The sequence below is a fragment of the Schistocerca serialis genome, chromosome 4 (genome assembly GCF_023864345.2).
Source record: "Schistocerca serialis cubense isolate TAMUIC-IGC-003099 chromosome 4, iqSchSeri2.2, whole genome shotgun sequence".
In the NCBI taxonomy this organism is placed as follows: Eukaryota; Metazoa; Arthropoda; class Insecta; order Orthoptera; family Acrididae; genus Schistocerca; species Schistocerca serialis.
In genome coordinates, this window is record NC_064641.1 from 773,343,356 (window position 1) to 773,358,846 (window position 15,491).

Below are 15,491 nucleotides of genomic sequence, written 5' to 3' on the forward strand. Positions count from 1 at the left end.
GACAGGAAGCCGAAAGGCACGCGTTTAAGCTCACGCAGGCTGGCGTGAGGTCTGGAAAATGACAAGGAATTAAGACTAGCAAAAAAAGGTACGTAGCTTCTGGAACACTTAACTTTAATCCATAATTGGTGAACATCGGTCTGACGGTACATGCATCACAAGATAAATAGCAACTGATAATGGCGCCTTGCTAGGTCGTAGCAAATGACGTAGCTGAAGGCTATGCTAACTATTGTCTCGGCAAATGAGAGCGTATTTTGTCAGTGAACCATCGCTAGCTAAGTCGGCTGTACAACTGGGGCGAGTGCTAGGAAGTCTCTCTAGACCAGCCGTGTGGCGGCGCTCGGTCTGCAATCACTGATAGTGGCGACACGCGGGTCCGACGTATACTACCGGACCGCGGCCGACTTAAAGGCTACCACCTAGCAAGTGTGGTGTCTGGCGGTGACACCACAAATGCTTATAGTGGGCTACATGGAGACCATTTATAGCCATTTACTGACTTCATGTTGGGAAACAACGATGGAATTCTTTTGGACGATAGTGCGCCGAATCACGGAGCCACAACTGTTCACCATTGGTTTGAAAAACATTCTGGACAATTCGAGCGAATGATTTGGCCACCTATATAGCCGATATGAATCCCACTGAACATTTATGGGACATAATCGAGAGGTCAGTTCGTGCACAAAATCCTGCCCCGGCAAGACTTTCGCAGTTATGAACGGCTATAGAGACAACATGGCTCAGTATTTCTGCAGGGGACTTCCAACTACTTGTTGAGTCTATGCTACCTGGAGCTGTTGCACTAGGCTGGACAAAAGGAGGTGCGACACGATATTAGGAGGTATTCCATGACTTTTGTCACTTCAGTGTATTGTACACTTGGGATCTTCTCAGAGACGGTCAGTCAGCCATCTGTAAGTCCTACAATTTGTTTTATGTGGCCGTTGCACTTTATTCTAATCCTGATGGTTACCCTTAAGTATTTTATGGTAGCTATGCTGTCCAGTGATTTGTCGCCGATCACCTAATCCAAACGGCCGGATTACCTTCTCCTGTTTATGCGTAACGCGTCATGTTTGTTTAAGTCTAAGTTCAAGTGTCTGTCTCTGAATTAGTCGTAGATCCTGTGCATGTCTTCCAGCATTTCGGAAACTTCCGTTCATTTCTACAGAAAACAGCATCACGGAGCGTCCAATTTTCTCAGCTACATCTTCAAAATAGTTACTAAAAAATAGCTTCCCGAGGGGGAAGGCGTGGCGGTCCCCGGCACAAATCAGTCCGGCGGATTGGTGTCGAGGTGCGGTGTGTCGGCCAGCCTGTGGATGGTTTTTAAGGAGGTTTTCCATCTACCACTGCGAATGCGGGCTGGTTCCCCTTATTCTGCCTCAGTTACACTGTGTCGGCGATTGCCGCGCAAACACCGTTTTCACGTTCACGTACACGCACACTATAAGTATTCTACCATGAAAACATTTGGGGTTACACTCGTCTGGTATGAGACGTTCCAGGGGTGGTCCACTTCGGGCCGAACCGCACAGTAACCATGGGTTCGGTGCAGGGCGGCGGTGGGGTGGGTGGACTGCTGTGGCCTATTGTGGGGTTGTGAACTACTGAGGGCTACGGCAGGACGAACCCTCTCTGTGGTGTCACCGCCAGACACCACACTTGCTAGGTGGTAGCCTTTAAATCGGCCGCGGTCCGTTAGTATACGTCGGACCCGCGTGTCGCCACTGTCAGTGATTGCAGACTGAGCGCCGCCACACGGCAGGTCTTGAGAGACGTCCTAGCACTCGCCCCAGTTGTACAGACGACTTTGCCAGCGATGCAACACTGACAAATACGCTGTCATTTGCCGAGACGATAGTTAGCATAGCCTTCAGCTACGTCATTTGCTACGACCTAGCAAGGCGCCATTATCAGTTTATATTGAGATTGTTACTAAAGTATCAAAAAGAGCGATGTTCTCCAATTATGGTTTAAAGTTACGTATTACATCAACTACGTATTTTATTTGCTACTATACATTCCCTTAACTGTTCCAGACCTCACGCCAGTCTGCGTGAGCTTAACGCGTGCATTTCGGCCTCCTTTAGCAACACGGTGTTGGCTCTTGAGCCAACACATCACTCTCTGTCGTTTCTTGGTCCCTGGTTTAATACATACAAACTTCCATACATACTAAAGAATAACGGCCACGTTATATGTCGTGGGATAGTCTTCAAATTAACTTTACGTCGGTCAGTTTTTCCGTGCTTGAAGCTTGCTTTATTATGTGTTCGGTTTTTTCCTAGATGAGCTTACAATGGTTGTGTACATATCTTTTATATTGTCGATTTGTTACCATTCTCAGAATTTAGCGTACGAAACGCCCATGTTATGCTGATGTCTTCCTTTCGGTCCGGAAACTGCTTAACAAATATTAAGGTTTAATAAAGTAAGGAAAGTCGCGTAGCATGAATGGCTGGGAGTCCCCGAAGGGCAGGTTCAGCCACCTAATTGGAAAGATTTTCCCAAGGCACCTTTCCGTCGCGAAGTATGAGTTACTTATTTACTCGTAAGTGTTAAGTGTAAGTGAGTATAATAAGTGTGTATGTGTGTAGTGTAGTGTCGTGGTCGTGTTGGAGGCGACGAGAGAAGGGAGGGGGTAGAACTCGGTGCCGGCCCATAGCCTGCTCCTCTCAACGAGCAACAAGGGGGCAGCCGATCTTAACGTCCCCATGTGACGGACGGATAACAAACCCATGCCCTCACCCTATGAAACACTACGGAGATGTTTTGAAATTCAAAACAGGACAACGGCGTAATAACTTGTGAAGAGGAACTTTACGCCACCACTTCTACTTCCCTTGCCGGGAAGATACCAGCAGTGAAAATATCAGCAACAGGATTGGAACCACCTTACCTCCGAGCCGAGCGCAACCTTGCTAACGTTGGTTGGCGACTTTGGTTTTTTATTTTTTTAAACTAGGAGAGGAACATCTCTAATTAAACAATCCGTTTTCTTACATACAGGATGAGTCACTAACTACTGCCACGAAGAATAACTCCGGAAGTGTGATAGGGGTTGAAAAGTTCGTGGGACAAAAGTTTAATGGTACAACGGGGGCCATAATATGACGTTAGTTATTTGTTGGCACAGGGGGTAGCGTCATAGATATGAAGGGCCACTTTGCTTTTTTAAATGGTACTCTATAGTTTGGTACTTATTTTCACACAGCGGCTATCGAGACGAATCCAATTATCTGCAACAGTATGGTCTTTCAAGGTCAACGAAGGTCACAAAGGTGGTATGGACGTCCATTTACAGAAGGTGATAACAATTGGTATCAGTGCAGTGCTACAATCTTCTTATCATGGATTGAACGGTATTCCTTATCACATCGGCAGTTATCGAAGCACATGCTCTGACAATTCTCTTTCGCATATATTCAGGTGTAGTTGGAACGTCTTTATAAACAGTGTCTTTTACGAATCCCCACAAGAAAAAATCCAGAGGAGTCAAGTCTGGCGAACGAGCTGGCCACGACACATATCCTCCGCGTACAATCCTACGATTTGTGAATTGTCTCTGCAGCACATTTCTAGCCATCAGTGAAAAATGTGCCGCACACTCATCGTGTTGATACCACATTCTGTTCCTTGTACCTAAAGGTATTTCTTCCAATAAGAGATCTGATGTTTCTTGTAGGAATGAAGTGTACTTCCTATCATCAAGATTTCCTTCGATGAAATAGGGGCCTATAATTCTGTCCTCCATAATCCCACACCATACATTCACCGCCCACGGTTTCTGGTGTGCAGCTTGCATCAGCCAGGATGGATTCTCAATGGCCCAATAATGCATGTTATGCAAATTAACATTTCCATGGTTCATGAATGTAGCCTCGTCAATAAATAAAATCAAATTAATAAATGTGTCATACCTTTGAATCTGAAGTTGAGCCCATCTCCAGAATTCAATGCGACGCATACAGTGCGTAGTAGTTAATTCTTGGCGGAGACTGGTATGGTGAGGATGATATTTATGGCGCTGCAGATCACGAACAACACTACTCTGGCTCATGCCAGATTCCCCTACGATTTCACGCGAACTAACACGAGGATCTGGAACCACAGTGGCAAGAATACCAATTTCCGTTTTCTCGTTAGTAACTTTCCTTTGCCGGATATGTTTCCGATGCGTTAAAGACCCACTTGTTCTCAATTTTCGTACACACAAATATATGACGTGTTGGGTGAGTACATTGAGGATATCTTTCAGTGTATACGTCTCTAGCGCTCCCTGAATTTCGTTGGCATTTCCCGTAAATGAGAAGCATATCGACTTGTTATTCGAAGGAATTCATCATTCACATTCGCTTGAATCGACGATATTAGTGTTACCTTTCCTATTAGTGTTCTATTGAGAAACCGTAGTATGGTGTTTACATGTCAGTGTCACGTTAGATGGATACTCCGTATTCGGCGAATATTTACTCTTTGTACGATATACGAGAGAGAATTGTCACAGCATGTGCTTAGATAAGTGCCGATGTGATAAGGAATACCACTCAGTCCATTACAAGGAGAGTGCAGCACTGCATTGATACCAATGGTCGTCATTTCGAGCACCTCCTGTAAGTGGACATTCATGCCACGTTTGTGACCTTCGTTGACCTTCTAATGGCTCTGAGCGCTATGGGACTTAACATGAGGTCATCAGTCCCCTAGAACTTAGAACTACTGAGACCTAATTAACCGAAGGACTTCACACACATCCACGCCCGAAGCAGGATTCGAACCTGCGACCGTAGCGGTCTCGCGGTTCCAGCCTGTAGCGCCTAGAACCGCACGGCCACTCCGGCCGGCCCTAGACCTTCATAGACCTTACCGTTACACATCATTGGATTCGTCTCGATAGCCACTATTAGAAAATAAAGTACCAAACTATCGCTTCCCGTTTAAAAAAAAAAAAAAAAGTGGACCTTCATATCTCTGACGAGACCCCACCTAGCATCAAAAAATCAAAGCCATATTATGGCCCCCGTTCACCCATGTAGCTTTTGTCCCACAAACCTTTCAACTCCTATCATACTTTCGGTGTTATTCTTGGCGGCAATAGTTCGTGACCCACCTTTTATAACTATAAGGGAATGATACGTCTTCTCGATTAACTAAGGAAAAGAGAGATAACGGAAAATCTCCACAGGTGGGTGCGTATAATAGCGATACTCCCCAGAGACTCCTCAGTGCTCGTCTTCTGGCAGAACAGGAGGACATAACCGTTTCGTCATGGTCACTCTATGCCTCTTCATAGTTTTCAGCTTCAGCTTCTCATTCTCTGGACGTTCCAGGTGCGTGGAGGAGCACGTAAAGCACTTCGCAGGAAATTAGAAAAATGCGACCACGGCCACGGAGATGGACAGAAGTTTTAGTTCAAACAGTTCAAATGGCGCTGAGCACTATGGGACTTAACTTCTGAGGTCATAAGTCCCCTAGAACTTAGAACTACTTAAACCTAACCAACCTAAGGATATCAGACACATCCATGCCCGAGGCAGGCTTCGAACCTGCGACCGTAGCGGTCGCGCGGTTCCAGACTGTAGCGCCTAAAACCTCTCGGCCACCACGGCCGGCGAAGTTTTAGTATACATATTAGTTAATATTTCAGGTACCCATACAATCAAGTTAACCTCATTAATCTGATAATACTTTACTACCTACAACTAGAGCTCTGTGCTCCATCTCGAACGACTCCTTAATTTTCGTTCCTCTTTCCTTGGGATTGACGGTACACGAATCTATCACAACGTCTGACATTCTGTCGACTCACGCCTTCTTCCACCAGCATATTCAGGGCTGAGACCGATTATTTACCAAAGATGCCCATGAACTGCCACCGGACGATGGTACGGATGCCTTTCATTTGGAGGCAAATGTCGTCAGTAGATAATTCCCTTGTCGCTAAATTCACAATAGCTTATAATCACATTAGTGAACTCAAGAAATTAGTAGTTCCAATAAAATCAGAATCAAACATCTGTTGCTAAGTTCGCAGACTGCCTCGAAAAATAATATAATTTAGTTATGCATTAGGAAGTGTGCGCTCTACACTATGACCTATGTTGTCACTAATGTGTGCATACCCTTTAAACTACTGACTGTAACAACTATGTTTCTTGATAAAATATGACGTCAATTGTTTGCTTAATAACCCATAGAATTTTCTCTAGAAGTGTACACTCCATCATGCGATTAGCAGACTATAGCACGGAACATTAAAAAACATTAATATGCCAAACAATCTGAAAATAAATTTTCCAGTTGCAAACCCGCTCATGGTGTGCTTTAAAGCAGAGATTTAAAAGCAATTAGTTGTTCTTTTATTTCTGAAATTTTTGCGTATGATCACTAGTATAATCGTTCTAAATGGCTTGTAATATGTGAATTCCAGCATTGCCTGTTAGTTTCGTATTGCTTGAGCACACAAGTGGCGTTTTATTCGTTGCAGATGGCATGACGAGAGACATTCGCGGAAACCGCAGCGAGGCTTAATCCGGCAACTGTCAAGCGGATTGACATGTTGTTTGTCCGCTGCTAGTGTACACAGCTCCGTTTCGATCTGACACTCTGGGATGCTGGCATTTCTGTTAAATATCTAGATGTTGGGGAATTCTGCGGTGGGAAATCATTGTACGTCTTCAAAAGCAGTTAAATCTCATACCAGGAGCCGTCTAATTATTTGAAATCTTAGTCCACTTAGAAGACAAAATGATATTACTCAACATTACATTATTACACAGAAATATACCATATGCAACTATCGATTATCAACGAATACTCATAAATGAAATAGAAACGATGAATAAGTTACATAAAAATATTTCTATTCTTGAAAAATTGAGCCCACGTAAACGACAGCCATTACCGTCATTTCGCGCAGAATGCCTTTTGAGCTAAATATTTGATGGTAGATGAATCTACCTAAATATTTTACGGCACTAAAAGCATTATTGCTGATTTTACTTATTAAAGGCTATTCAATCTCCGCAGATTAACAATTTTATTCGCATTGTAAACGAGATATTACCATTAGTTCGTACGCAAATTATTTATTTAAATGGCTGATGATTAAATTTATGCAACGAATGACTGTGAAAATTTTAGAACGTGATTACTTAATAAGCGATAACAACCACATCTCATTTATAGTTAAATTTCAATGTGTAAAAGATACAAAACACCTGAAACTTTTACAATGGCATCACTAAAATTTTAAAGTCATAGAATATTGAAAATTGTTAACACCATCGTCTGTAGCGATAGTCAAGCTTTGATTTAACAGTTATTTTATAGCCTTGAATCTATTATTGACTTCAGTCATAATTATGTTACCATATTAGAACTCGTACTTCACTGTAATAGGAATACTACACAAGATCACACTAGCTTACATCACACTCAGTAAGACTGGTTTATATGTCGGAAGTAACTGGTTACAATGTCATAGAATTCAGTCAGTAATGCTCTTTTAATTGATAGTGGAAAATTCCATGGCTTTCTACAAGGAATCGAAATTACCAAATTGTCAACAGATCTGAGGTGCTCTACGTTTTAAAAGCTTGAGCGCAAGTGTTCACCTGAACCGCAGTGTTTTAAATTGCAAGAGAAGGGAGGGGTTGTTGGAAAATACCTCAAGTGTCTTTTCTGTATTCGAAAAGTAAATAATAGTTGCAAGTAATTTATCAACAGCACAAGTACAGTTGTGTTGAAGTGGAGTTTCGTTTATGAAATTGCTTATAGCAGCTCCACATAAGCAGTAGTGTAATTTAGCACGAAAATGTATATACTTCCTACTACGCAAGTAAGTTCTGTGCAATTTGGTGCCAAAAAAAACTGTCCGCTATGAACTGGCAAACATCTTTTTTCTTTCTGCTAGTAGCTAGTTTGATAAACGCCAGAAGCAAACATTCAACAGTTAGCAGTTTATCACAGTCTGCGAACCTAACTTCGTAAACTTCAGTAATTAAACATTGCAGCCGGAAAAGTCAGGAAGATAAACGCAGTGCACTTCTGAAGTGATTAAATTTCTGTAAAGCTGTTCACCGTATGAAATTCAAATCGATGAAAATTCAGCTTAGTTTCTTTTTAATGTGAGCTGCAGATTTCGACTAAGTTTTATTGAACTAATTATAAGACGTCCATATTTTATTTACAAAAGACAGAAAAAGTCTATTCAATTCGAAATCTGCAGGAATTTCCTCACGGAATATATGAGGAACTACTGCTGCTTTCTTGGGCTGATATAGAGTTGGTGTTTACATCAGTTCGTACCATTTAGCCGTAATGTCAATTTTTAATTCGGAACAGTCGTGTTTATACAGATTCTAATGGTATTCATTTGGCATCCGCTTCATTATGAGGATGATGAGGAATACAGGAATACCCCAACATTAAAAACATTTACGAGGGTTGCCTAGAAAGTAGCATACCGCATTTTTCTTCAACATTTCATTATTGAAAATAATGAGAATTACACACACAAAATAATGGTGTTTTATCTACAGACCCTATTTTTCCACGTAATCTCCATCCTGTTCTGTGGCCTTCCTCCCAGGCGAAACAAGAGCGTGTATGGCCTGACAGTACCAATCCTTGTTCTGGTGGCAGAGCCAGTGCTTCACTGTGTGAATCACCTCCTCATCGTCCTCAAAATGACTTCCACGAAAGGCATCCTTGAATGGCCCAAACAAGTGGAAGGTCGCCGCAAGGTGTCAGGTGTGACAACCGTGGATGGTCTCCCCGACCGCTGCAAATCGTGGAGCTCCGCCGAACCGCCTTCTGATGACCTCACCCTTACTGCCCAGCGACTAACTGTACTTTTGTCGACAGCAGATGCTCCATAGACTTTGCACAGCTTTTGTGGATATTCCCCACAGTTTCTTTCTTTGCAGTGAGAAATTCAATGACGCATGTTGCTTGTATCGTACATCACCTACAGACGCCATTTTCAAATCGTCTTTCTCTGCCTCGTGATGACTGGGTGTTGTGTGATGTCCTTAGGTTAGTTAGGTTTAAGTAGTTCTAAGTTCTAGGGGACTGATGACCGTAGATGTTAAGTCCCATAGTGCTCAGAGCCATTTGAACCATTTGAAATCGTCCTGCAGCTACACTATCTGTCGGAAGAGACGGAAACTTGACACGCTAACTCAGGAGACTTTAAATAATTCATATCTAACGTTTCACGTTCGTAGCATTGTTTTCGGATGAGAAAAAAAAAGTGCAGTGTATTACTTTTTGGACAACCCTCGTAATAATTACTGCTTCTAACCTAAATTTGTCAGGGTTTTTAAGGAAGCTTCTGATTCGTTTCTCACAGTTAAGAAAAGTGCGTCCGGATTCAAGGGTGTCCGTACTTCTCCTCGAGATTGTACTGATGGAGTGTGTGGCCCCAGTGCTGCGTCCCTACTTGTGATGGGAGCAATCCAATTACTTCTTTTTCAACTTTAAATCGCAGTTACTCCCAGTTAATACTTCTGAAGCAGTGTTACTGACCTTTGAGCTACAGTCTGTGGCGCTCCTAGTCTTTCCTTCTCGCCCTGCCCCTTGCACCTTAATTTTATGGAAAACTCCGTAATTCTTACGTCTTTGGAACACTCGCTAGTTTGCTACAAAATATTCTGGGTGTTTCTCTTTTGGGGAAAGTACCCGTTCGGTAAAACTGATCTGTGCCTACGAACCTCTAAGAGCATAGCCATCCCTTCGCAACTTGCAGGACTTCCTCAACTACACATGACTAGCGTTGTATCTTTCCCTTCAAAATAGCTGCTATCAAATCAGTTATACTACAAGAACCCTACACCTCGCAATTTTGTCCCCAAACTAACTCCACATCTGCAGAAAGAGGAATATAAAATAGACCAATGACACGCCTACAACGTCTCTCTTCAATGTTACTCATCTTAGACGACGATTCGGCTACGTGAATTGATGATGACAATTACTCATTCATGCGTACTTTTTCGCGGGTGCTTTCTCGCGAATGACCTGCATCACCAAACCACATGATTCAGAAATGAAATTACAATTATTACGACGATTAGAAAGTATGTAAGGACAGAAAATCCATAGGACTAATTTTCTTACGCTTATCCTACGTGAATTTAACCATAAGTCTTTCAGAGGAACGGCATGAACAAAAATGTAATACGGTAACTAAGTTGAATAAAATATGTTCTCGTCATCGTAGCTCTGCTCTCTGTGTTTGCAGAAAGATAAACTGGAAAAACTATCACGGATATTCCGCCTTATTAAACACGTTATTGATTATTGCTTCTTTCACCAACAAATGTTTAATTATATTACGTGCTCCCTTCAGTGTATCTTTGATTTATTTATCTGCCTTACATAATACTAGCTATTGTTGTGCTGCTGATCCCAAAGTCGGTTGCAATGTCATGCTTATTTTTGAGAACCGTGTAGATGAAGTTATAAAAAGTAAACAGAGTTAAAAATTAATCTAAAAGTCGTTAGGTATTAAGTACTTAAATCCGAATATTAATCTGCTGAATGTTCCCGAAACTACCAAAAAAATGCTTCAGATGGCTCTGAGCACTATGGGACTTAACATCTGAGGTCATCAGTACCCAAGAACTTAGAACTACTTAGATCTAACTAACCTAAGGACATCACACACAATCATGCCCGAGGCAGGATTCGAACCTGCGACGGTGGCGGTCGCGCGGTTCCAGACTGTAGCGCCTAGAACCGAGCAAAAAGGTCATCGGTCCCATAGAATTAGGGAAGGTTGGTGGAGGAAGTCGGCCGTGCTCATTCAGAGGGACCATCCCGGCATTTGTCTGGAGTGATTTAGGGAAATCACGATAAACCTAAATCTGGATAGCCGGACGCGGGTTTGAACCGAATGCGAGTCTAGTGTTCTAACCACTGCACCACCTCGCTCGGTTTTTGTTTTTCTTTCTCAGATTGTAGATGAGTACTAAATCCCCTTATTTAAGGATTTACACGTTTTTATGTGCTTAATTCGTGTGTAATAGAAATAAGGCAGGTATACGTAGGAACGGATGAAGGGAAAATCGAATATCCCATACTGACATCGTCTGTAACAACTTACCGGACGAGATATCGCTTTAAAGCTACCATCCATTATTGGCATCTACCACAAAGACGGATAACGGCGCAGTGTCCAGCGGATGGCAGGAGATTGCATAATCTATACCCGCAGCAGAAGCGGAGACCGAGCTAGCGGGCGGTGGGCACCGATCTGCCGAAGTGTTCCCATTAGTTGTGAGTTACGGCGGGCCACCTACCCAACTTGGCCGAACTCCGGTCTTGAATTTCACGCAACGGCGCTTGATGGTCCATTAGGACCGCAGACATTGCGCGGCAGGCCTGTGTAATCCCCTTTCTGGGTGGGAGGCCGGGCCAACTTGTCCATACAAATTGTTTCAGATTAGGGTGTCTTTAGGCGCTGATTAACACCCTCGCTCCCGAGAGCGGCCCCGCGGCGCTAATGCGAGGGGTGTCGGCGAGTGTCACATTCGCGACATCTCGCTGCAAATTATGTCCCAGGTCTGAATCTCAACTTGATAATTCGTGTAGCCAGCGTTGATTATCAACTAGGTAAACGGTGGCGTTATACATATTAAACTGAAAAAATTCTGGGAGAAATAGATCTATCTTTATTACATTGTCTTTGCGAGCATCACTTTGTAGTCAACCGTTAAAAAGTTTATTGGTCGAGCTCTTGTCTCCCTTCAAAGAACCTCTAACTTCGAAAAAATTAACAGGTAATTTTGTTTTTAATAAACGATAGGTCTTTTTGTGGATTAGTGAACCAGTGTTCAAATTTTTAGCTTCGTGGTATTACAACTGTGATACACATGTACTTCTACATTTCTAGGCTTTATTTCAATTAAAACGATGTATTTTAGTGTAATTTTTTATTGTAATTGGGATAGATTTGGAGACTGAATGGTGCATGGTCGGGAGAGCTGCAAAATGTAAAATACAAATTAACCATTCATTTCACGTTCTTTAGACATATAGTGGGACCACACAGCAACAACAGGAATAAGGTATTACAAGAACACTATTATAAAATGGAAGGAAAAACTTCCGAAAGAAATAGTCATACGGAACAGGAAGTGGGCCAGGGCCCATTTCGTAACGCTGACTACGTGCTTGGTCAGTGCCATGAACACGTAAAGAAAATTCAGCATAACTTCGCTCCCAAGGAACGTTAAGTCTGATTCCATACCTGGGCCTACCATCACTCTGACTTATATACTTGCAAGTTGGATAGATAATAGGCCAAGGCATGGTAATGATTGATTATCCCTCCTTTCTCTCTCTCTCTCTCTCTCTCTCTCTCTCTCTCTCTCTCACTCACACACACACACACACACACAGACAGACAGACAGACAGACCGAGCGAGAGAGAGAGAGAGCGAGAGAGAGAGAGGAGAAGAAGAAGAAAAACTACGTTGTGTCCCTATGTACTAACCAGACCGGCAGAAAGATTAACTCGCCACAGTTCGTCAAAGACCTTCGAACTCGCAGTCGATACTGAATTAGGTCACTATTGCTCAGACAGAAAGGCAGACAATCATATATATATATATATATATATAGAGAGAGAGAGAGAGAGAGAGAGGGGGGGGGGGGAGATCGCACAACCTTATTAAAATTTATATGTCATTGATGAACTTAGATCGGCCAGGTGAGGGGCTGGAACAGAAACAGATTACTTTCTACTGGAAAGTACATTATTGGATGCAAGGAGGGGTATATTATCTCTAGCCCAACGAACTGTTCAAAGTATCAAGAAATACTTTTCAAACATTAGAATAAATGAGCCCGTAGATTGTTGCTCTTAAAGCAGTCCCCACTGCTCTTGTTTTCTTCCTGTTCTATATCTGATTGTTCATTTGGGTTTCATTTTTTTCACTTTAAACTGTTTTGATCTGTTTGCTTCGACTTACATTACTTTGTTTATCATAGCATATTTACTTCCGTATTTCTTCTTATTTCATTACTGAATTCAGTACCTGTTGTATTACCATATATTTGGTAAAAACTTTGCTTCCCCACTTTGCATCTTTGTTTTATACACGTCGGTCGATTGAATATTCCAGTTATGTATGAAACTGCATTACATATCTATCAAGTAAATACCACATTAGATATTCTAGACGAGATTATTAGAATTTGGGCAATATTTGGTGCAATATAGGATCAACAACGACTCATGCGAAGATTAGGTAATTAACTGTGGATTATTCAGGCTATTGATCTGTTATCTTTCTGCCGACATGGTAATGATACTCTTTCAATAGACGTTTTTGTTGTTACAGATTTTATACATCTTCACTGGTCACCTTCTGTTATCGATGGCTGTATTTACGCCATTTCGGTTTCATTACGGTGAGAACTACACTTTCCATTCCTGTATGTTCCCCGATCCATCTGCTGTCTTCTGATCTCTCGCTGTATTTATGAAAATGTATCTCCACACTGATCGCTATGCAAAACGAAGTTTTCAAATATTACCCTCAGAAAGTCCATTTCTCACAACAGTAGCTCAGCAATGATATCGCATGCTGATTGTAAATTATTTGTTTCACACACAAACTGGAAGCATAGTTTTGAAACCCTGTTTAGTTTCCAAAAATTACTTCTTCCTTTCTTGCATTTTCGGATAGTAATTTTATTGTTCTGTCTTCAGCTGCCCTAAATAAAAGAAGAGAAACATGTACGTTTTCTGTGATCTATTTTCAACTGGTTATGTTTCTGATGTGTTCATAGTACATTATTTTAGCCTAATTGGTATAGATGTTGAGACGTACTTTGAATCTTCCTCTATTACGCTTTTCCATAAATTTTTGAAATTCATTATGGAAAGCATTCTCGGTAGTCTCTTTTGAGGTTACAGGTCATAATGGTGTGGGCATAGGCAACATTAGAACAGATGGTGATATTATTCTCCCGATTCTCTTCAGTTTTTTGTGCATATCCGAGTAAGTGGAAACATATCACGGTAAAGGTTATACCCGTGATCGATAACCCAAAAAATGCGGCACAGTTAGAGAACAGACATACCGCTAGCAGTATCAAAGGCCTTTTAGAAGATGGTCCATGGCTGGTTAACGCATTACTTAAACTCATACATAAACGACAAATATAAATTTGGTTCCTAAAACATTATAATCAATAACTGCAATAAACCAAATGAACAGGTCCTTCGAAAATATCGTAGTACAACAACCGCCTTAAACACAATGAACGGAGATCGTGAACAACTACCAGCAGACGCAAAGAGACAAAATTGATACTGCTCGTTTACAATAAAGGGTTTTGATACCGTTCATTTCAGTATATTTCTTCGAAAAAGGGAGCAGTTGAATCTCCAAAGCAGTGCATGCAGATAGTTCCATAGTTCCTGTACGAAGTCAGCTGTCTGTAGCATTAAGAAGACATAAAGGAAAGTGTTCCCTCAAGTATTCCCCAGGGTTCAGTTGGCCGACCGAAGTTTTTCCTACCTGTATCTCACTGTGTTTTGTGTGGGTGGCATCTTTATTATATTTTGTTAATGTACAGCTGTATTCGAAGAATACTGATCCAAGACCGACTCTAAAATCTTATGAAAGAGTGGTAGATGACATCAGAAAATATAGAGGCACTATGTGGATGACTATTAATTTAATTCTTAGAAAAGGCTAGAGGAGGCCTTATCCAGTAGTGAATGTCAAGTAACTACCGATGGTGGTGGCGGTGGTGATGACGGTGATGAAAGTGCTGGTGATGGTGGTGGTGGTGGTGGTGGTGGTGGTGGTGGTCGTGGTGGTGGAGACGAATATGGTGATGACAGTAGTTACGTGACGGTGGTAGTGAGTATAGTGGTGGTGATATTGATGAGGGTGGTGGTGGTGGTGGTGGTGGTGGTGGTGGTGGTGGTGGTCTTGGTCTTGATGGTAGTGGCGATGGTTACAATTATGATGACAGTGACAAAGTCGGTGGTGGTGGTTGTGGTGGTGGTGGTGGTGGTGATGATGTTGGAGATTGTGATAATTACAATAGTGACGTTGCTGTTGATGGTGGTAGTGGTGACGATTGTGGTGGTGACGACAACGAATGTCCCCAGTATCGTCCCACAAGATGTCATACGATTGTAGAAGCTCCATTACCCAGAAGAAACACGTTTTATCACCACCTGGTGACGAAAACTGCCCTGGCTCTTGAGCCGTTCCCTGCCCAGTAGTGTAGTGCACTTTGAAAGAGCCCTGTAAACGCGCACGTCTCGCTGCCCATATTAAATTTCTGGCACGGCATTAAAAGAGCACTGGGCGACAGGCCAAAATCAATAGGAGAGCGACAGCAGGCCGTGTCAGCGGAATACTGATCCTGACCCAGCCTCTGGGGGCGCACGACACCCAATACCGCCGCCGTAATGGGATTCTTAACGGAATTGGTATGGACGCCGCGTT

General features: G+C 42.4%; 1 protein-coding gene across 1 annotated transcript in view; it reads left to right on the plus strand.

The window, feature by feature from the left end:
• Positions 1 to 15,265, plus strand: part of LOC126474758 (POU domain, class 4, transcription factor 1-like) — a 177,741-nt gene extending 162,476 nt beyond the window's left edge. The window contains exon 4 of the mRNA XM_050102235.1: positions 14,896 to 15,265. Coding sequence (XP_049958192.1) covers positions 14,896 to 15,265 — 370 coding nt within the window. The remainder of the gene's footprint in view (positions 1 to 14,895) is intronic.
• Positions 15,266 to 15,491: the final 226 nt, after the last annotated feature.